This window comes from Lutjanus erythropterus, chromosome 16 (genome assembly GCF_056507025.1).
Source record: "Lutjanus erythropterus isolate fLutEry1 chromosome 16, fLutEry1.hap2, whole genome shotgun sequence".
NCBI classification, from domain to species: Eukaryota; Metazoa; Chordata; class Actinopteri; order Lutjaniformes; family Lutjanidae; genus Lutjanus; species Lutjanus erythropterus.
The window spans coordinates 30,707,052-30,729,049 of record NC_139332.1 but is presented as its reverse complement, the minus strand read 5'-3'; the positions used below and the strand labels follow the sequence as shown (position 1 = coordinate 30,729,049).

At 39.8% G+C, this 21,998-nt stretch overlaps 2 pseudogenes and 1 gene segment (V, D, J or C); 1 reads left to right on the top strand and 2 right to left on the bottom strand.

Moving 5' to 3' along the window:
- Positions 1-484: 484 nt before the first annotated feature.
- On the top strand, positions 485-1,093 carry LOC146313372 (Ig kappa chain V region 3547-like). The segment is given in 2 exon segments: positions 485-656; positions 762-1,093. Coding segments are annotated over 2 exon segments (423 nt in total).
- A 3,346-nt stretch (positions 1,094-4,439) lies between these two features.
- Positions 4,440-12,173, bottom strand: LOC146313371 (Ig kappa-b4 chain C region pseudogene; annotated as a pseudogene). Of its 2 annotated transcripts, none has more exons than XR_014772044.1 (2): positions 12,103-12,173; positions 4,440-4,969 (listed from the first exon to the last, which is right to left on the bottom strand). The product of XR_014772044.1 is annotated as an Ig kappa-b4 chain C region pseudogene, transcript variant X2 (transcript). The 2 variants fall into 2 exon arrangements; XR_014772043.1 differs by lacking the exon at positions 4,440-4,969 and adding an exon at positions 10,360-10,900 and having other exon boundaries at positions 12,103-12,142.
- Positions 12,174-19,556: 7,383 nt separating this feature from the next.
- On the bottom strand, positions 19,557-20,034 carry LOC146313370 (Ig kappa-b4 chain C region pseudogene; annotated as a pseudogene).
- Positions 20,035-21,998: the final 1,964 nt, after the last annotated feature.

Genomic DNA, 21,998 nt, shown 5'->3' with positions numbered 1-21,998 from the left:
TGGTGCTCACAGCATCCTCCTGGATAATTCTGATGTTACTGAAACATTTACAACAGTAGACGTGTTTTTCTCTTTTTCCATCATTGCACTTTCAAAGCCAGTTTGTTTTACAAGTTTTCTAACATCAATTCTGTCAATGCACAGACTCGATACTCTGATGCAAATCTGTTATTGTCACACAACAGGTAACTGTAGCAGCAGCATATCCATGTTTCATTGCTCTGTGTGTGTGTGTGTGTGTGTGTGTGTGTGTGTGTGTGTGTGTGCTGCAATTAATCACAGGTGCATGCGATTAACAATTTAACATATTGTGCACTGGGATTGGTTCATGTAGCCTATATTAGCTCATGGGTATTTGCATATATTGTGACACAATGACTGAAAAAGCACTATTGTCTTTTACTGTGAGGCACGTTGTGATTTCTGCTCATGAATGTTATTCAAATAAACATACTGACTTATTTTCCATAGAGAGCCACTTTGCATCAGCAGCACCATGCTCCAGTGCTCTGGGAGAGTTTATAGTCCTGAGAGTTGAAGACTGGATGACTGACAGCTGTCCTTCATGACAACAGAAGACACAGAAATCCTCCTCATCAAAAACATGACTTTGATCTGCGTCCTCATCTGGACTCTCCTCTGCTGCTGCTTCACAGGTAAAGTCCAGAGAATCAAACTCCTCTCCTCTATCAACATCCGTCTCTCTGAAATGAAGCCCACAAAACCATGACGCTGCTTTATGTTTTTGTCTGTGTCCTCAGAGTCCAGAGGTCAGTATACAGTGACTCAGCCTGGAGCAGTGAGCTCTGCTGTGGGAGGCTCCGTCTCCATCAAATGTAGGACCAGTCAGAATGTTTATGTTTCTGGCAGCTCCCACCGTTTAGCCTGGTACCAACAGAGAGATGGAGAAACTCCTAAAATGTTCATTTACAATGCAAACACTCGAGTATCAGGGATTCCAGATCGTTTTACAGGCAGTGGATCAAACTCTGACTTCACTCTGACCATCAGTGGAGTCCAGACTGAAGATGCAGCAGTTTACTACTGTCAGAGTCTCCACTACCCCAACAGTCAGTATGTGATCACACAGTGAAAAACCGTCGTACAAAAACCTCCCTCAGTCAGACTGAACAGAAACTGAACTGACTGCTGCAGCTGGAAGCTCCTGCAGAGACTGATACACTTCACTGAGGACACACACACACACACACACACACACACACACACACACACACACACAGTCATTTTAATTCATTGTTTTAGGTTCTGATCTAATATTCCATATAATCAAGAGGAGCCAACCTGAGACAGATAATGAGAAAAGACTTGGTCATGACCTTTGACTGGATCACAGCTATTTCACAGATATCCAGTTAAAAAAAGTATGAGTCATCACCATATTAATACATTAAACTTTCTAGAGTGTTAATGTCAACAAGAAGAAAACAACATTTGAAGAACAGATGAACATGTCACAACATGAAGCTGGTGTCTGTGGTTTTAATGGATCTACTGTGAATATTAAAACAGGAACATAAGGAAGCAATTACTCCTGAAAATATATGCATGTACACCACTAATGAGATGAGTAATTCTTTAATTAATTTAAAGATAGAAATTGCATTGTCGTCACTTATTTAAAACATTCCTGAGGTTAAAATCTCAGATCTCAGTCTCAGATCACTCTATGCTGATGATATCCTGCTCTTTATTTCTAATTCTAGAGACACATTTTTGTGATGTCCTTATATTTATTCGGAGATACAAACCTATCCAAAAAGTTAACATACATATTAAGTCTATACAATATATGGACCTTCACCAAGAAAAAAAAATCAGTGATATGAGATAAATGGATATACTTTTTTTTTTAACGAAAATGCTTTAATTATTATAGGTCTTGTTACCAGTGTTCATTAAACCATGATGAATGTGAAAATAAATTTCACAATTATGAAAATATTAATATGTGATTTACAAAAAGGACACTCTTTGCACAGTTGTAGCTTCATTACTTATTCTCATGAGTGATCTTCAGTTGAAATATATGCCAACGAAAGGTGTATAAAAATTAACTTTAATAAATATAAAATACACACAGAAACCACTATTTGAAAACATTTTTATTGTTAAACTGTGAAAATAATGAACAATACAGCAAGCAAGAAAACACTGAAACACATAATGAGAGAAAAAGTTTCAGAGAGCAGACTGAGAGCAGGATCAGAGTAAAACCAGTATCAGAGTCCCAGTGAGTCAGTCAGAGCATTTCCATAGAGAGCCACTTTGCATCAGCAGCACCATGCTCCAGTGCTCTGGGAGAGTTTATAGTCCTGAGAGTTGAAGACTGGATGACTGACAGCTGTCCTTCATGACAACAGAAGACACAGAAATCCTCCTCATCAAAAACATGACTTTGATCTGCGTCCTCATCTGGACTCTCCTCTGCTGCTGCTTCACAGGTAAAGTCCAGAGAATCAAACTCCTCTCCTCTATCAACATCCGTCCCTCTGAAATGAAGCCCACAAAACCATGACGCTGCTTTATGTTTTTGTCTCTGTGTCCTCAGAGTCCAGAGGTCAGGTCACAGTGACTCAGCCTGGAGCAGTGAGGTCTGCTGTGGGAGGCTCCGTCTCCATCAGATGCAGGACCAGTCAGGATGTTTTTGTTTATAGCAACTGCCACCGTTTAACCTGGTTCAAACAAAGAGATGGAGAAACTCCTAAACCTCTCATTTACTGTGCGAGCACTCGAGAATCAGGGATTCCAGATCGTTTTACAGGCAGTGGATCAAACTCTGACTTCACTCTGACCATCAGTGGAGTCCAGACTGAAGATGCAGCAGTTTACTACTGTACGAGTCAACATTACATCAACAGTCAGCATCTGTTCACACAGTGAAAAGTCGTCGTACAAAAACCTCCCTCAGTCAGACTGAACAGAAACTGAACTGACTGCTGCAGCTGGAAGCTCCTGCAGAGACTGATACACTTCACTGAGGACACACACACACACACACACACACACACACACACAAAAGTGTTACCACATTGATTCCAGGTCCAGATGATATTTCTTTATATATCTACATTATATAATTAAGCTGCTGTGTGTCAGGATTTGCTTCGGTCCACATGATGTTGATGTCGTCTTCAGATGATTATGGAGATCATGGAGGCTCTGACTTGTCCACATGTCCAATACAGATGCTGACCTGCTGTTGTGCAGATGTGGAACATGACCTCCAAGTAAACTTCAGAAAGGATCATAAGCAGAACTACTAGGTGTCCATGGTCCACATCTATTTAAGAGTATAATCAAGCGCTCCTGCAGCACAGCTTGACAGTGTCTTTCATCATTGTTTTCAAATCTCAGTCATCTGTAGTTTTATCATACCAGTTCCAAAGAAAAACTTGAGACGTACAAACCTGTCACAGCCACAGAGCAATAAAAAGGGTTGAGAGGACAATTTGAGATATCAGTGGATGTGAACCTCCCTGTATATAGACACTTACAGACGTCCACACAATCATCAAGGACCACAGCCACCACAATAATGGACTTTTTCAGCTGCTGCCTTCTGGCAGGTGTTATCACAGCCTCAGAGCCAGGACCAGCAGGCTCTGTGACTCTTTCTTTCATCAAACAATTAAACTCATGAACAATAGCTAACAGTAACCTGACATCACCTGGAATAGACACTGGAGGTACACTGACATTGTTTTTAGTCACTTTTATTGCTGCTAAAAGTTCTTAGTTTATTTATATTGATAATTGATAAGAACTGAATCTGAATCCTAACAGGCCAGTTGCCCTCTTGAGACTTTTTAAAAGATCAGTTAAAGATAAACGCCAAGCTCTTCATCCTAAGGACTGTCTATAAACATCTTGAGGAGCTGTGATTCACACTTTCACACTTTTATGAAGTGGTGTAATTAAAACATGCATACATCTTTAGTCTTGTAGTCTTGGTTTGTTGTTAGTTGTTATAAACAGTGTTTTTCTTTCTTCCTATGTACTGTGTGTGTATCTTCTGATCTGTTTGGTGAGCTGCTGCATAAAAAGGCCCTGACAGAAAATGTAGTTTTATTGTTTAATCAGTAACAAATACAAAGAAATACTTCAGTATGAATTTATTTAATTCACTTGACACAGGTGTCCTTTTACTCTTACACTATTCTTTCCTTTCATAATTGAAACTCTGACTGTGTTCATCAGAAAATCCATCATCATCTCAGACATCTGTTCATTCACACCAATAAAAAGTAACCTTGTATGCAGATGACATCCTGTTATAGATCATAAATCTTCTCTTCTCAAAGTTATTAATAAGAATTTACAAATAATTCATGACAGAAGTTCTGGATTCAACAAAACTGTAAACACAGACACATCTCTTACTTTTACAAAAACAAACACGAAAACAGCTGATTTGATGAACTGATCTTTATTATAATGAAATGATAAAAATTACAATAAGCAAAGAAAATCTTTATCAGTGACACGTAATTAGAGAGTTAGTGAGGGAAAGAAAGAGATGAACAGAGAGAGAGAGAGAGAGAGAGAGAGAGAGAGAGAGAGTTACAGAGCAGACTGAGAGCAGTATCAGAGTAAAACCAGTATCAGAGTCCCAGTGAGTCAGGTCAGGACTGGGAACACTGGTCTCTCCTCAGTGTCTCTGAGAGTGGAGTCTGGGAGCCCTGGGTGGCCTCACAGGTCACAGAGCCCACCTTCCTCCAGTGGTCTGCAGGGAGCCTCAGGGTGCTGCTCCAGCTGTAGCGGCCGTCCTTCTCCAGCACAACGCGGCTCCTGCTCTCCTCCCAGCTGATGCTGCTGCTGCCGTCCACCTTCCAGGACAGACTCCAGTCTGAGGGGAAGCCCTTGTTGGCCAGACACATGAGCGTGGCCTTCCCCTCCTGCAGCTCCTCAACGGAGGGGGGCAGCACCGTCAGGGTGGGACGGGCATCACCTAGGAGACACCAATCAGCTTAGAGGACGGGGACCAAACAGCTGTCAATCAACCAGCAGACACTTGGACACCTTTACTGTGTGACAGTTGATTTTCTCCTTTAAGGAGTTTCTGTCAGATGCTTTTTCTGCTCCACCAGTCACTCACTCACACATTGTTTCACTTCCCTTTAAGAAGCCTCTCATGCATATCAGCACAGAGAGAATCATCACACAGAATGAGCTGAAATATATCAAACTACACTGGAAATAAAACTTTATCAGAAAAATCATCAAACACCTGAACTATACTTTACTTTAAACTATTCAGTGGAACCATAAACACATACAGAAAATGAACTGGCTCTAATCAAATGTTCTTCATGTGGTTTTAAATCATCATCATCAAACAGTTTAAAAGATTTTCAAAAAGTGACACAAGATGAAACAATTAAGAGATCGCAGATTTTACACAATTTCAAATATCTGTATTTCTCTTCACTTCACTTCAGTTTTGTTTGAATAATTGAATCTTAATTAACTGAGAAACAGTTATCATGAACATGGAAAATACTAAAGTAATCTTAACAGTTTTCATCAAAATATTTTAGCTTTTCATTTCAACAGTTTTTACATTTTTAAATCAATTTTTAAATTTCAGTATCAAAGGTAATTGTGACACAAAGTTAAGCAGCCGAGTTAGTGTCCATGGTAAAGGTGAAGCTCCTGCAGAGACTGATACACTTCACTGAGGACAGACACGATACAAACCAGAGATACTTTAGACTTCAATGTTTGTAAAAGTAGACATTTTATAGTTACAAAACAACATATCTAATAATTAGTTTAATTATGTCAACATATATAAGTAATGAAAAACAGTGTTGGACTCACACACATAACACACACTGATACACTTCAGTGACGATACACACAGAATCTAAAAAAATTGTCTTGGATGAAATCATACCATCTTTCACATTACAGCTCCTCATCATCACCTTGTAATCCCATATTTGTATCAGATTTTCCAAATACTCAAAATCCTGGTCACTGCCTGAGAAAAGTCTTGGTCCTGACCTTTGAACTCTTCCTCCACCTTGTTCTTATTCTCAAAACGTCCAATACAGAAAGAAAACCCACAATCAATTGTTTTATTTTCTTTCAAACTCACTTTCTTATACAGAGCAGAAACAATGATGCTGGAAAGATTATTTGTTCTTGCAGAAACTGATTTGTTATGAGGATATTATAACTTTTATAGCATTATTGCAAAAAGAAGACACCATTTGTTAGAGCAGATGAACATGTCACATCAAGGGGAATGGAAATGGCAAAAGGAAGAACTGCAGTGTATAGCAGCATGTAGTGGTGTGTGTACAGTCTGAGTACAGCTGCTGCATGGAATTAAATGTTGGTAAAGGTTGTTCATAAGTTACAGTATGTTTGTGTTCCTACAGAGATATTTCAAAAAGATGAAGGTGTAAATACAGCGACACTCAGAGGCATAAATCAGGTTGTAGTAATAGAAGCATCACACATTGTGTTCATAACCCTGACATTTATTTTTGAAAATATCACCTAATGTTATTAAAAAAACAAACTAGAAATGTGACCCTTTGATAAACCCAGTCTCTGTGAATTTAATGGATCTAATGCCTGTATGACACTAATGAGATGAGAAGGTCTTTCCTTTTTTCTAAGTACTGAGTTTCATTGGGCCTGTTATTTAAAATATCTTTTCTCCAGCTGTGGTACGAGAACAACTGGTGGTACGTAAGATGACTCTAGTGGTACGTGGAAGATTATCAGAAATATATTTATAAAAAGTGACAAGGTCAAAAACATGTAAGACTATCAAAATACTACAAAATTTGAATAGATAAAATATGAGATCCCTGTAAACCAATTTAAAATAACTTGTTTTTTCTGTATTTTTATTTCTATATATGTCTGCTGTGTAGTCTGGATCATGCATGTAGCGTGGATACATCATCCATGATTAGTTACAAGCAACACTGTGATGGTGAGATATTAAACAGAGGTAAAATAAAGAGACTGAAAATTAGACCATAGACCATTACACATAATGAACATGTATACAGTTTCTTATTTTAATTAATTTGGGTAACTAAATTAAAATGATCCTCTGATGACACGAGTTTAACCAGAACTAAGATGATCCTTTCACCCCTGAACTCCATGTGTGTCACGCATGTGGTGAATTTATGGCCTTAAATTTTGTTTTGCTTGTTGCAACATGCAATGCTTTGACTTGAAGAAATGACAAGTTCCTGTAGGAGTCAGTCAGAGCATTTCCATAGAGAGCCACTTTGCATCAGCAGCACCATGCTCCAGTGCTCTGGGAGAGTTTATAGTCCTGAGAGTTGAAGACTGGATGACTGACAGCTGTCCTTCATGACAACAGAAGACACAGAAATCCTCCTCATCAAAAACATGACTTTGATCTGCGTCCTCATCTGGACTCTCCTCTGCTGCTGCTTCACAGGTAAAGTCCAGAGAATCAAACTCCTCTCCTCTATCAACATCCGTCTCTCTGAAATGAAGCCCACAAAACCATGACGCTGCTTTATGTTTTTGTCTCTGTGTCCTCAGAGTCCAGAGGTCAGGTCACAGTGACTCAGCCTGGAGCAGTGAGGTCTGCTGTGGGAGGCTCCGTCTCCATCACATGTAGGACCAGTCAGGATGTTCATGTTTATAACAACTACCACTTTTTAGCCTGGTACCAACAGAGAGATGGAGAAACTCCTAAACTTCTCATTTACTATGCTAGCACTCGAGTATCAGGGATTCCAGATCGTTTTACAGGCAGTGGATCAAACTCTGACTTCACTCTGACCATCAGTGGAGTCCAGACTGAAGATGCAGCAGTTTACTACTGTCAGAGTCTTCATGTCATCAACAGTCAGTATCTGCTCACACAGTGAAAAGTCGTCGTACAAAAACCTCCCTCAGTCAGACTGAACAGAAACTGAACTGACTGCTGCAGCTGGAAGCTCCTGCAGAGACTGACACACTTCACTGAGGACACACACATGAAGTGGAAGAAAGATTTCATTATTGTTGGTTTAACAAACAATCACCAAGTATCTCTTCCCAACACATTGGTCAGTGTCCCTACACTTCAGACTGTGAGGCTGCAGATACCCTTCTGCATTAAAGTTAGCAATAACAAACATGCAACATCTGTGTACACTTTCAAAGTAAAAGCACAAACAGGTTGGTGGTTTGCTTATGGCCTGGTTATGATCAGGGAAAAAAAAAATCCTGGTTTGGTGAAAATAAGTAACTCTACATTGATTAAGTTAACAAAGCTAGCAGGGTAAGTGTGTAACGATTCACTCATCTATGTGGTGCTTCAGTCTTTAATGTGTCAGATACGAGTGCATCTGTTCAGACGACCTGTTTCAGTAAAATGCTGAACATGAATCAGGAACAAATCAATGCAGCACTAGAGTATCAATGCATCTCATTAGGACGTGTATATGTTTCATTTTTGGTATCAGTGAAGTGCCACTGTAACTTTCCTCTGCTTTCTCTCTCCTCCTGCCTCTGCCTGTACCGCTCTCACTGGATGCCTTTAGTATCCTACGTTACGATATTTAGTAAAACTATCAGGATTTCTTTTTGCAACTAATAACACTCCACAAATACAGCATTAATAGAATGGTCTTATATTGTATCATTTTGTATCATATTATGACCGGGCTGAATCGTAATGAACCGAATCTTTGGTCACTTAAAAATTTATAGATATATTGCATCGTTGAACATGTATCGAGATCCATAACTGTAGAGCTCTCTCTGATTGGACTTTGACACCTGTCAAATCGAGTTCAAGATCCATTTATTTTTTCTGGATAGTTTGTTTTGTCTTCAGTTTTGACCTTGATGTCTGCACTGCCGTAACACTTTCTTGTGTTTGCTTTATTGTCTTTTATTGTGAAGGACTTTGTGATGTCTGCTCATGAAAGATGTTATTCAAATAAACATACTGACTTATTTTCCATAGAGAGCCACTTTGCATCAGCAGCACCATGCTCCAGTGCTCTGGGAGAGTTTATAGTCCTGAGAGTTGAAGACTGGATGACTGACAGCTGTCCTTCATGACAACAGAAGACACAGAAATCCTCCTCATCAAAAACATGACTTTGATCTGCGTCCTCATCTGGACTCTCCTCTGCTGCTGCTTCACAGGTAAAGTCCAGAGAATCAAACTCCTCTCCTCTATCAACATCCGTCCCTCTGAAATGAAGCCCACAAAACCATGACGCTGCTTTATGTTTTTGTCTCTCTGTCCTCAGAGTCCAGAGGTCAGGTCACAGTGACTCAGCCTGGAGCAGTGAGGTCTGCTGTGGGAGCCTCCTTCTCCATCACATGTAGGATCAGTCAGGATGTTTATGTTCATAACAACAAACACCTTTTAGCCTGGTACCAACAGAGAGATGGAGAAACTCCTAAACTTCTCATTTACTATACTAGCACTCGAGTATCAGGGATTCCAGATCGTTTTACAGGCAGTGGATCAAACTCTGACTTCACTCTGACCATCAGTGGAGTCCAGACTGAAGATGCAGCAGTTTACTACTGTAAGAGTCGACATTACATCAACAGTCAGTGGGTGTTCACACAGTGAAAAGTCATCGTACAAAAACCTCCCTCAGTCAGACTGAACAGAAACTGAACTGACTGCTGCAGCTGGAAGCTCCTGCAGAGACTGATACAGTTCACTGAGGACACACACATGAAGTCTTGAACATTTCCTCAGTGTTGCTTTAACAGCTAATGAACAAGTATCAAAAGTTTAATGAAAAACAAAACGTTGTTGTAGATCAAATTACTTTCTCTTTAACACTTTCTCATTATCCATTCACATCCCATTATAATCCCATGTTCTGATCAGAAACAGCCAACCTGAGACAGTTGATGTGAAAAGTTTTGGTCCTGATCTTTGATCTCAGCCTCATACTGATCACAGTTTTCTCAACTATTACCAGTTTAAAGAAAAATAGGAGACACAAATCAGCATCATGATCAAAGTTCACCCAATAAAAATTTATACATTCTCTGAAATCAACCAAAATACAATCTGCAGACGATACTCTGCTTATTTTGATTTCTATGATGTCTCATTCTATTTAGTATTTGTTAAGAAACTTATAAGCTTTCCTTTCATAATTGACACTCTGACTGTTCATCTCAGACATCTGTTCATTCACACCAACAGAAAATAATCTTGTATGCAGATGACATCCTGTTATAGATCACTAAATTTTCATCTGCCCTTCTTGTAGTTATTAATCAGATCTTACAAGTTAAAATTTCTGGATTTAACAGAACTGTAAACACAGACACATCTCTTACTTTTACAAAAACAATCATGAAAACAGCTGATTTGATGAACTGATCTTTATTATAATGAAATGATAAAAATTACAATAAGCAAAGAAAATCTTTATCAGTGACACGTAATTAGAGAGTTAGTGAGGGAAAGAAAGAGATCAACAGAGAGAGAGAGAGAGAGAGAGAGAGAGAGAGACAGTTACAGAGAGCAGACTGAGAGCAGTATCAGAGTAAAACCAGTATCAGAGTCCCAGTGAGTCAGGTCAGGACTGGGAACACTGGTCTCTCCTCAGTGTCTCTGAGAGTGGAGTCTGGGAGCCCTGGGTGGCCTCACAGGTCACAGAGCCCACCTTCCTCCAGTGGTCTGCAGGGAGCCTCAGGGTGCTGCTCCAGCTGTAGCGGCCGTCCTTCTCCAGCACAACGCGGCTCCTGCTCTCCTCCCAGCTGATGCTGCTGCTGCCGTCCACCTTCCAGGACAGACTCCAGTCTGAGGGGAAGCCCTTGTTGGCCAGACACATGAGCGTGGCCTTCCCGTCCTGCAGCTCCTCAATGGAGGGGGGTAGCACCGTCAGGGTGGGACGGGCATCACCTAGGAGACACCAATCAGCTTAGAGTTGGGGACCACACAGCTGTCAATCAACCAGCAGACACTTGGACACCTTTACTGTGTGACAGTTGATTTTCTCCTTTAAGGAGTTTCTGTCAGATGCTTTTTCTGCTCCACCAGTCACTCACTCACACATTGTTTCACTTCCCTTTAAGAAGCCTCTCATGCATATCAGCACAGAGAGAATCATCACACAGAATGAGCTGAAATTTATCAAACTACACTGGAAATAAAACTTTATCAGAAAAATCATCAAATACCTGAACTATACTTTACTTTAAACTATTCAGTGGAACCATAAACACATACAGAAAATGAACTGGCTCTAATCAAATGTTCTTCATGTGGTTTTAAATCATCATCATCAAACAGTTTAAAAGATTTTCAAAAAGTGACACAAGATGAAACAATAAAGAGATCGCAGATTTTACACAATTTCAAATATCTGCATTTATCTTCACTTCAGTTTTGTTTGAATAATTGAATCTTAATTAACTGAGAAACAGTTATCATGAACATGGAAATACTAAAGTAATCTTAACAGTTTTCATCAAAAGATTTTAGCTTTTCAATTCAACAGTTCTTAAATTTTTAAATCAATTTTTAAATTTCAGTATCAAAGGTAATTGTGACACAAAGTTAAGCAGCCGAGTTAGTGTCCATGGTAAAGGTGGAGAAATAACAACATGAATAATACAATAGTTTAAATTAAAATATATTTATCTGCCTCAAATATCCAAAAACCATTAATTTAAAAAATTAACATTACAATATTTTATTTAGTAATTGTACAGAAACTTACTTCCAACATCCAGTCTGGTTCCTCCACCAAAAGTCCACCACAGTGATACAAACTCATTGAGTCGCCGTACAAAAACCTCTGACTGTAGAGAGACACGGCTCTCTGACTTTGACAGACTGAACTAAACCTACAATCCTTCAAGATGCTGCAAACTATTAAAGTTTGAAATCAAGATTTGATGTCTGCTTCAACATTTTCTATTACTGAAATGAAAATTTGAATTTCTAATGTTGAAACAAACTTTGTTAGTGTAAAATATTACTGCAAAAATTAAAAATAATGTACAAATTTGACTTTTTTTTTACCTGATATGCTGAATACAAAGGTGAATAAAAGGAAACAGCTCCTAAAATCATAAAATAAATGTAAATATTTGACTTACTTCCAACATCCAGTCTGGTTCCTCCACCAAACGTGTACCACAGTGATACAAACTCATTGAGTCGCCGTACAAAAACCTCTGACTGTAGAGACACGGCTCTCTGACTTTGACACAAACAAACTCATCAAAGAAAAACTGGTAATGCTTTTAACAGTTAAAACAAAAAGGTTAATCACATAATAAATATTTGTGAAGAATTTGTTAAATACTTTAACCAATTACTAATCACCCTTTTTGTTTTAACTGTTAAAAGCATTACCAGTTTTTCTTTCAGTCAAAGAAAATAATTCCAAAGAAAAATGTGCCAAAAAATCCTGACAAATATAAATAGTTATTATAAACAGATGTTTATTGTAGATCGTGATGAATCAAATAATATTTTTTTTCCATGGTGAAGTTGTTTTGTCTGATAATAAATAATTAGGTGGAGTTCACAAAATATTGCGGAGAAAATGTGTCAAACTCAAACCAAAGTCACATACAAATGAGCACTGACACATTTTCAATCAATACACTGATTGATCCATTGATAAAGAGCATCATGAGAATAATCCAAGTTCCTGTTGGAGTCGGTCAGAGCATTTCCATAGAGAGCCACTTTGCATCAGCAGCACCATGCTCCAGTGCTCTGGGAGAGTTTATAGTCCTGAGAGTTGAAGACTGGATGACTGACAGCTGTCCTTCATGACAACAGAAGACACAGAAATCCTCCTCATCAAAAACATGACTTTGATCTGCGTCCTCATCTGGACTCTCCTCTGCTGCTGCTTCACAGGTAAAGTCCAGAGAATCAAACTCCTCTCCTCTATCAACATCCGTCCCTCTGAAATGAAGCCCACAAAACCATGACGCTGCTTTATGTTTTTGTCTCTGTGTCCTCAGAGTCCAGAGGTCAGTATACGGTGACTCAGCCTGGAACAGTGAGGTCTGCTGTGGGAGGCTCCGTCTCCATCACATGTAGGACCAGTCAGAATATTCATGGGAACTACTTATCCTGGTACCAACAGAGAGATGGAGAAACTCCTAAACTTCTCATTTACCAGACTAGCACTCGAGTATCAGGGATTCCAGATCGTTTTACAGGAAGTGGATCAAACTCTGACTTCACTCTGACCATCAGTGGAGTCCAGACTGAAGATGCAGCAGTTTACTACTGTCAGAGTCTTCACTACCCCAACAGTCAGTATGTGATCACACAGTGAAAAACCGTCATACAAAAACCTCCCTCAGTCAGACTGAACAGAAACTGAACTGACTGCTGCAGCTGGAAGCTCCTGCAGAGACTGATACACTTCACTGAGGACACAGATACAACCACTCCCAGATGATTTACCATGTTCATTGTCTCTCCACCAGTTTTCTCCTGAAATTCAAAGAGCCCACCGAAACAACCTGAAAGTTTCCTCAAATGAAGAGTGTAGTGGAAATTCTGAAGAATGGTTCACTCAGACACTGAAGAAGAGTTTGGGAGTCCCAGATGACTTACACAGGAGTATTTAATGAAGCTCAATCAAGGAAATTTCAGATTAGCACTACACAGAGAAAATTGTGACTGCCAACCCAATTCTGAAGGTCTCTTCTCGAGTGAACGTATTTAACTGTCCCCTGACATTCCCTGGAATTTGACACGCTACCTTGTATGGGCCTGATGTGTCTATCTATGTGTATACAAATTGTATTGGACATAAGTGAAAAACAAGAAGTTATGCACCTCTTTGCTCTAAATCACTGTATCTGTCGGCCTTGCTCACATATTGTGCCCTGCTAGAGAATGTGGAGACAGTCTGTCTGCCCGATAAGCCATAACCTTGGGACCTCAGGAGAAAGTATTAGGGGGATGCACTACTCTCCTACTTCTGCAGCTGTGGACTATAGTTATGCAGAGTGATCAACTACTAGTGTGCCTGTTCAGGTTAGATGACCTATGACTGGACCCTTCACAACTGTGTTGTCACCCATATAAAGAGAGACTCAGGGAACATTCTGAGAGCTAGTGAGGCAAGTGAGGCAGATTCCACAACAAAGAGAACCGCCGCAGTGAAGAAGCCAAATCCGATCAGTAAAATCATTAGAATCAGCTCCACTGATGTAGAGACACAAACCAAATTCACAATGTTTGAAACATCACATTGAAATTTCAGGACTCTCAACCTCTATATGAGCAATGCAAAACATATTTTGTGACTTTATGTTCCTCAGAAAAGAAGAATTTTATCCTCAAATCTTATCAGCTTGAAAATTTTTCCCAGATGCACGGACACACCGGCAGCACGATGATGATGTCACTGATTCTCCTGCTGGTCACCCTGTGGCTCCTTGTTCAGGGTGAGACTCTCTTCTGAAAACTTTGCTTCAGGATGCAACCAGGTTCACCACAGTGATGCTCTGCTGTGATGGAGAAACACTGAAACAAGCAGCACTGACCTTCTTCCATTTTTTGTTTTGGCTGCTCATATTTTTTATTTTTTTTCTGTACAGCACTTTGTAACCTTGTTAAGAAAAGTGCTATATAAATAAAGTTTATTATTATTATTATTATTATCTGTTCGCCGTGTTAAAGAAGTGATTCTTTCTTCAAACTGGATTTGTCTCAATAACTCTTCTCCTCTTTTTTTCATGTTTTCCAGATTCATCAGGAGAAATCATCCTGACTCAGTCTCCTGGATCTCAGTCCGTTGTTCCAGGACAGACCGTCTCTATCAGATGTAAAGTCCGTTCAAGTGTTGGTATTTGCCTCAACTGGTTCCTTCAGAAACCTGGAGAAGATTTTTAAAAAACTTGAATTCACTGGATGTTGTTAGAAATTGCACAGTATCACTGATACACTTTATTACACTCTAACATTTTGAGTGTTTTGTAGTTAATAAATTTGAATTAAATAAACCCACTGTTTTATTTAAAGATATTAATAACAACAGTTATTGTACATCTATAATATCGATGGTCATAACTGATTGAATGAGCAGGCCTTTTTTGTTTTAATAAAATATCAGTATGACTGCAAAAAAATGAAAAATGAAATGTGTTAATTCTTCTAACAGACAGGTAGAGATACAGACATATGATCCTCTCTTTCATGAAGAACCTTATGGTGAAGTTACAAGGTCTCATTTAAACATTACTTTGTTTAAAATCTCAATTTAATTTCATGTTACATCACTTTATACAGACGACACCCTGCTTTTTATTTTTTCCAGTGAAATTCATTGTCATTTAAATCCAGATCTTCAGAATAACTTCTTGATGCAATTTAACAACACATGAATATAACAGAGGAACAAGGATCTCCTTCATGGGAAAATATTAGTAATAAAAGAGAACATATTGATCTTATAATGTGTATTAGTACAAATCTTCTGCCAGTCCTCTGTAGCAGCCGCTGCTTTGACTTCAGCCTTTGGCCGTTTCCACGTGTCATCACCCCCCCCTCTCTCTCTCTACCCTATTTCCTGTCCTTACTTCAGCTGTCTCCATCAAATAAAGGCAAAAGTAATTTTTAAAAAAAGTGATGTTGAGAAAATGGGCCTCTTAGTCTTAACTGTAACTTTGTGCATGAATTTGACTAATGATCCTGATATATGTGTCCAAAGAATAAAATCAAATGACATGTCATATTTATGATACATGTGAATATTTATTGTTAAACAAGAACATATTAATGTTGACACATAGAGTGAGAGAAAGAGTTTCAGAGAGCAGTCAGAGAGTAAAACCAGTATCAGAGTCCCAGTGAGTCAGTCAGAGCATTTCCATACAGAGCCACTTTGCATCAGCAGCACCATGCTCCAGTGCTCTGGGAGAGTTTATAGTCCTGAGAGTTGAAGACTGGATGACTGACAGCTGTCCTTCATGACAACAGAAGACACAGAAATCCTCCTCATCAAAAACATGACTTTGATCTGCGTCCTCATCTGGACTCTCCTCTGCTGCTGCTTCACAGGTAAAGTCCAGAGAATCAAACTCCTCTCCTCTATCAACATCCGTCCCTCTGAAATGAAGCCCACAAAACCATGACGCTGCTTTATGTTTTTGTCTCTGTGTCCTCAGAGTCCAGAGGTCAGGTCACAGTGACTCAGCCTGGAGCAGTGAGGTCTGCTCTGGGAGGCTCCGTCTCCATCAAATGTAGGACCAGTCAGAATGTTCATGTTTATAACAACAAGCACTATTTGGCCTGGTACCAACAGAGAGATGGAGAAAGTCCTAAACTGTTCATTTACTATGCTAACACTCGAGTATCAGGGATTCCAGATCGTTTTACAGGCAGTGGATCAAACTCTGACTTCACTCTGACCATCAGTGGAGTCCAGACTGAAGATGCAGCAGTTTACTACTGTCAGAGTCTCCATAACATCAACAGTCAGTGGGTGTTCACACAGTGAAAAGTCGTCGTACAAAAACCTCCCTCAGTCAGACTGAACAGAAACTGAACTGACTGCTGCAGCTGGAAGCTCCTGCAGAGACTGATACACTTCACTGAGGACACACACATGAAGTGGAAGAAAGATTCCACTATTGTTGGTTTAACAATCACCAAGTATCAACATACAGTATGTCACAAAAATGAGTGCACCCCTCACATTTCAGCAAACATTTTATTATATCTTCTCAAGTGACAATACTATAGAAATGAAACTTGGATATACTTTCAAGTAGTCAGTGTACAGCGTGTATAGCAGTATAGATTTTCTATCCACTGAAAATTACTTGACACATTACTTGCGCTCTGCATCATATCCAGAAGTTGGCTTGAAAAAACAGACATATGAGTGCTGCACGCATTGCTGCAGTGGTTGAAGAAGTGGGAGGTCAGCCTGTCAGTGCTCAGACCATATGCCGCACACTGCATCAAGTCGGTCTGCATGGCCGTCGTCCCAGAAGGAAGCCTCTTCTGAAGCTGGCTCAGAAGAAAGCCCGCAAACAGTTTGCTGAAGATAAGCAGTCCAAGTGCATGAATTACTGGAACCATGTCCTGTGGTCTGATGAGACTAAGATAAACTTGTTTAGCTCAGATGGTGTCCATCATGTGTTTCGGCGCCCTGGTGAGGAGTACCAAGATAATTGTGTTTTGCCTACAGTCAAGTATGGTGGTGGTAGCATCATGGTCTGGGGCTGCATGAATGCTGCCGGCACTGAGGAGCTGCGGTTCATTCAAAATGATAACGACCCCAAACACAAGATGACAAGATGACAACTGCCTTGCTGAGGAAGCTGAAGGTGAAGGTGATGGAGTGGCCAAGTATGTCTCCAGACCTGAACCCAGTTGAGCACCTGTGGGGCATCCTCAAGCGAAAGGTGGAGGAGCGCAAGGTGTCTAACATCCACCAGCTCCTTGATGTCATCATGGAGGAGTGGAAGAGGATTCCAATAATAACCTCTGCAGCTCTGGTGAATTCCATGCCCAAGAGGATTTAGGCAGAGCTAGATAACAATGGTGCTCACACAAAGTATTGACATTTGAGGCACAATTTGGACATGTTCACTGTGAGGTGTACTTAATTGTGTTGCCAGCTATTTAGACAATAATGGCTGTGTGTTGAGTTATTTTCAGAGGACAGTAAATCTATACTGCTATACAAGCTGTACACTGACTACTCTAAAGTATGTCCAAGTTTCATTTCTACAGTATTGTCCCTTGAGAAGATATAATAAAATGGTTGCCGAAATTTGAGGGGTGTACTCACTTTTGTGACATACTATAAGTTAGAGTTTGACCCTCTATGTTCCGACAGAGATACTGCAAAAAGATGGAGGTGTAAATACAGTGACACTCAGAGAAATGAATCAGATTGTGCTGATGAAACTATAACACATTGTGTTCATAGCCCTGACATTTCTTTTTGAAAATAATGATTTCCTGTTGGAGTCAGTCAGAGCATTTCCATAGAGAGCCACTTTGCATCAGCAGCACCATGCTCCAGTGCTCTGGGAGAGTTTATAGTCCTGAGAGTTGAAGACTGGATGACTGACAGCTGTCCTTCATGACAACAGAAGACACAGAAATCCTCCTCATCAAAAACATGACTTTGATCTGCGTCCTCATCTGGACTCTCCTCTGCTGCTGCTTCACAGGTAAAGTCCAGAGAATCAAACTCCTCTCCTCTATCAACATCCGTCCCTCTGAAATGAAGCCCACAAAACCATGACGCTGCTTTATGTTTTTGTCTCTGTGTCCTCAGAGTCCAGAGGTCAGGTCACAGTGACTCAGCCTGGAGCAGTGAGGTCTGCTGTGGGAGGCTCCGTCTCCATCACATGTAGGACCAGTCAGAATATTCATGGGAACTACTTATCCTGGTACCAACAGAGAGATGGAGAAACTCCTAAACTTCTCATTTACCAGACTAACACTCGAGTATCAGGGATTCCAGATCGTTTTACAGGCAGTGGATCAAACTCTGACTTCACTCTGACCATCAGTGGAGTCCAGACTGAAGATGCAGCAGTTTACTACTGTCAGAGTCATCATGTCATCAACAGTCAGCTTCTGTTCACACAGTGAAAAGTCGTCGTACAAAAACCTCCCTCAGTCAGACTGAACAGAAACTGAACTGACTGCTGCAGCTGGAAGCTCCTGCAGAGACTGATACAGTTCACTGAGGACACACACATGAAGTCTTGAACATTTCCTCAGTGTTGCTTTAACAGCTAATGAACAAGTATCAAAAGTTTAATGAAAAACAAAACGTTGTTGTAGATCAAATTACTTTCTCTTTAACACTTTCTCATTATCCATTCACATCCCATTATAATCCCATGTTCTGATCAGAAACAGCCAACCTGAGACAGTTGATGTGAAAAGTTTTGGTCCTGATCTTTGATCTCAGCCTCATACTGATCACAGTTTTCTCAACTATTACCAGTTTAAAGAAAAAAAGGAGACACAAATCAGCATCATGATCAAAGTTCACCCAATAAAAATTTATACATTCTCTGAAATCAACCAAAATACAATCTGCAGACGATACTCTGCTTATTTTGATTTCTATGATGTCTCATTCTATTTAGTATTTGTTAAGAAACTTATAAGCTTTCCTTTCATAATTGACACTCTGACTGTTCATCTCAGACATCTGTTCATTCACACCAACAGAAAATAATCTTGTATGCAGATGACATCCTGTTATAGATCACTAAATTTTCATCTCCCCTTCTTGTAGTTATTAATCAGATCTTACAAGTTAAAATTTCTGGATTTAACAAAAATGTAAACACAGACACATCTATTACTTTTACAAAAACAAACATGAAAACAGCTGATTTGATGAACTGATCTTTATTATAATGAAATGATAAAAATTACAATAAGCAAAGAAAATCTTTATCAGTGACACGTAATTAGAGAGTTAGTGAGGGAAAGAAAGAGATCAACAGAGAGAGAGAGAGAGAGAGAGAGCTGCAGAGAGCAGACTGAGAGCAGTATCAGAGTAAAACCAGTATCAGAGTCCCAGTGAGTCAGGTCAGGACTGGGAACACTGGTCTCTCCTCAGTGTCTCTGAGAGTGGAGTCTGGGAGCCCTGGGTGGCCTCACAGGTCACAGAGCCCACCTTCCTCCAGTGGTCTGCAGGGAGCCTCAGGGTGCTGCTCCAGCTGTAGCGGCCGTCCTTCTCCAGCACAACGCGGCTCCTGCTCTCCTCCCAGCTGATGCTGCTGCTGCTGCCGTCCACCTTCCAGGACAGACTCCAGTCTGAGGGGAAGCCCTTGTTGGCCAGACACATGAGCGTGGCCTTCCCGTCCTGCAGCTCCTCAATGGAGGGGGGCAGCACCGTCAGGGTGGGACGGGCATCACCTAGGAGACACCAATCAGCTTAGAGGACGGGGACCAAACAGCTGTCAATCAACCAGCAGACACTTGGACACCTTTACTGTGTGACAGTTCTCCTTTAAGGAGTTTCTGTCAGATGCTTTTTCTGCTCCACCAGTCACTCACTCACACATTGTTTCACTTCCCTTTAAGAAGCCTCTCATGCATATCAGCACAGAGAGAATCATCATACAGAATGAGCTGAAATATATCAAACTACACTGGAAATAAAACTTTATCAGAAAAATCATCAAACACCTGAACTATACTTTACTTTAAACTATTCAGTGGAACCATAAACACATACAGAAAATGAACTGGCTCTAATCAAATGTTCTTCATGTGGTTTTAAATCATCATCATCAAACAGTTTAAAAGATTTTCAAAAAGTGACACAAGATGAAACAATTAAGAGATCGCAGATTTTACACAATTTCAAATATCTGCATTTATCTTCACTTCAGTTTTGTTTGAATAATTGAATCTTAATTAACTGAGAAACAGTTATCATGAACATGGAAAATACTAAAGTAATCTTAACAGTTTTCATCAAAAGATTTTAGCTTTTCATTTCAACAGTTTTTAAATTTTTAAATCAATTTTTAAATTTCAGTATCAAAGGTAATTGTGACACAAAGTTAAGCAGCTGAGTTAGTGTCCATGGTAAAGGTGGAGAAATAACAACATGAATAATACTTTAGTTTAAATTAAAATATATTTATCTGCCTCAAACATTGAAAAACTATTAATTTAAATCATTAACTTTACGATATTGTATTTAGTAATTGTACAGAAACTTACTTCCAACATCCAGTCTGGTTCCTCCACCAAAAGTCCACCACAGTGATACAAACTCATTGAGTCGCCGTACAAAAACCTCTGACTGTAGAGAGACACGGCTCTCTGACTTTGACACAAACAAACTCAGCAAACACATTCCCAGTTCACCCAGTTTATGGTGAGTAATAACTGGTTAAAGTATTTTAAAAAGTCTTCACAAATATTAATTATGTGATTAACCTTTTTTTTTAACTGTTAAAAATATTATCAGGTTTTCTTTCAAAGAAAATAATTCCAAAGAAAAATGTGCTAAAAAATCCTGACAAATATAAATAATTATTATAAACAGATGTTTATTGTAGATCATGATGAATCAAACAATATGTTTTTTTTCAATGGTGAAGTTGTTTTGTCTGATAATAAATAGGTGGAGTTCACAAAATATTGTGGAGAAAATGTGTCAAACTCAAACCAAAGTCACATACAAATGAGCACTGACACATTTTCAATCAATACATTGATCCATTGATAAAGAGCACCATGAGAATAATCCAAGTTCCTGTTGGAGTCGGTCAGAGCATTTCCATAGAGAGTCACTTTGCATCAGCAGCACCATGCTCCAGTGCTCTGGGAGAGTTTATAGTCCTGAGAGTTGAAGACTGGATGACTGACAGCTGTCCTTCATGACAACAGAAGACACAGAAATCCTCCTCATCAAAAACATGACTTTGATCTGCGTCCTCATCTGGACTCTCCTCTGCTGCTGCTTCACAGGTAAAGTCCAGAGAATCAAACTCCTCTCCTCTATCAACATCCGTCCCTCTGAAATGAAGCCCACAAAACCATGACGCTGCTTTATGTTTTTGTCTCTGTGTCCTCAGAGTCCAGAGGTCAGGTCACAGTGACTCAGCCTGGAGCAGTGAGGTCTGCTGTGGGAGGCTCCGTCTCCATCACATGTAGGACCAGTCAGAATGTTCGTGGAAACTACCTATCCTGGTACCAACAGAGAGATGGAGAAACTCCTAAAGTCTTAATTTACAATACTAACACTCAAGTATCAGGGATTCCAGATCGTTTTACAGGCAGTGGATCAAACTCTGACTTCACTCTGACCATCAGTGGAGTCCAGACTGAAGATGCAGCAGTTTACTACTGTCAGAGTGAACATTACATCAATAATCAGCATCTGTTCACACAGTGAAAAAGCATCGTACAAAAACCTCCCTCAGTCAGACTGAACAGAAACTGAACTGACTGCTGCAGCTGGAAGCTCCTGCAGAGACTGATACACTTCACTGAGGACACACACATGAAGTGA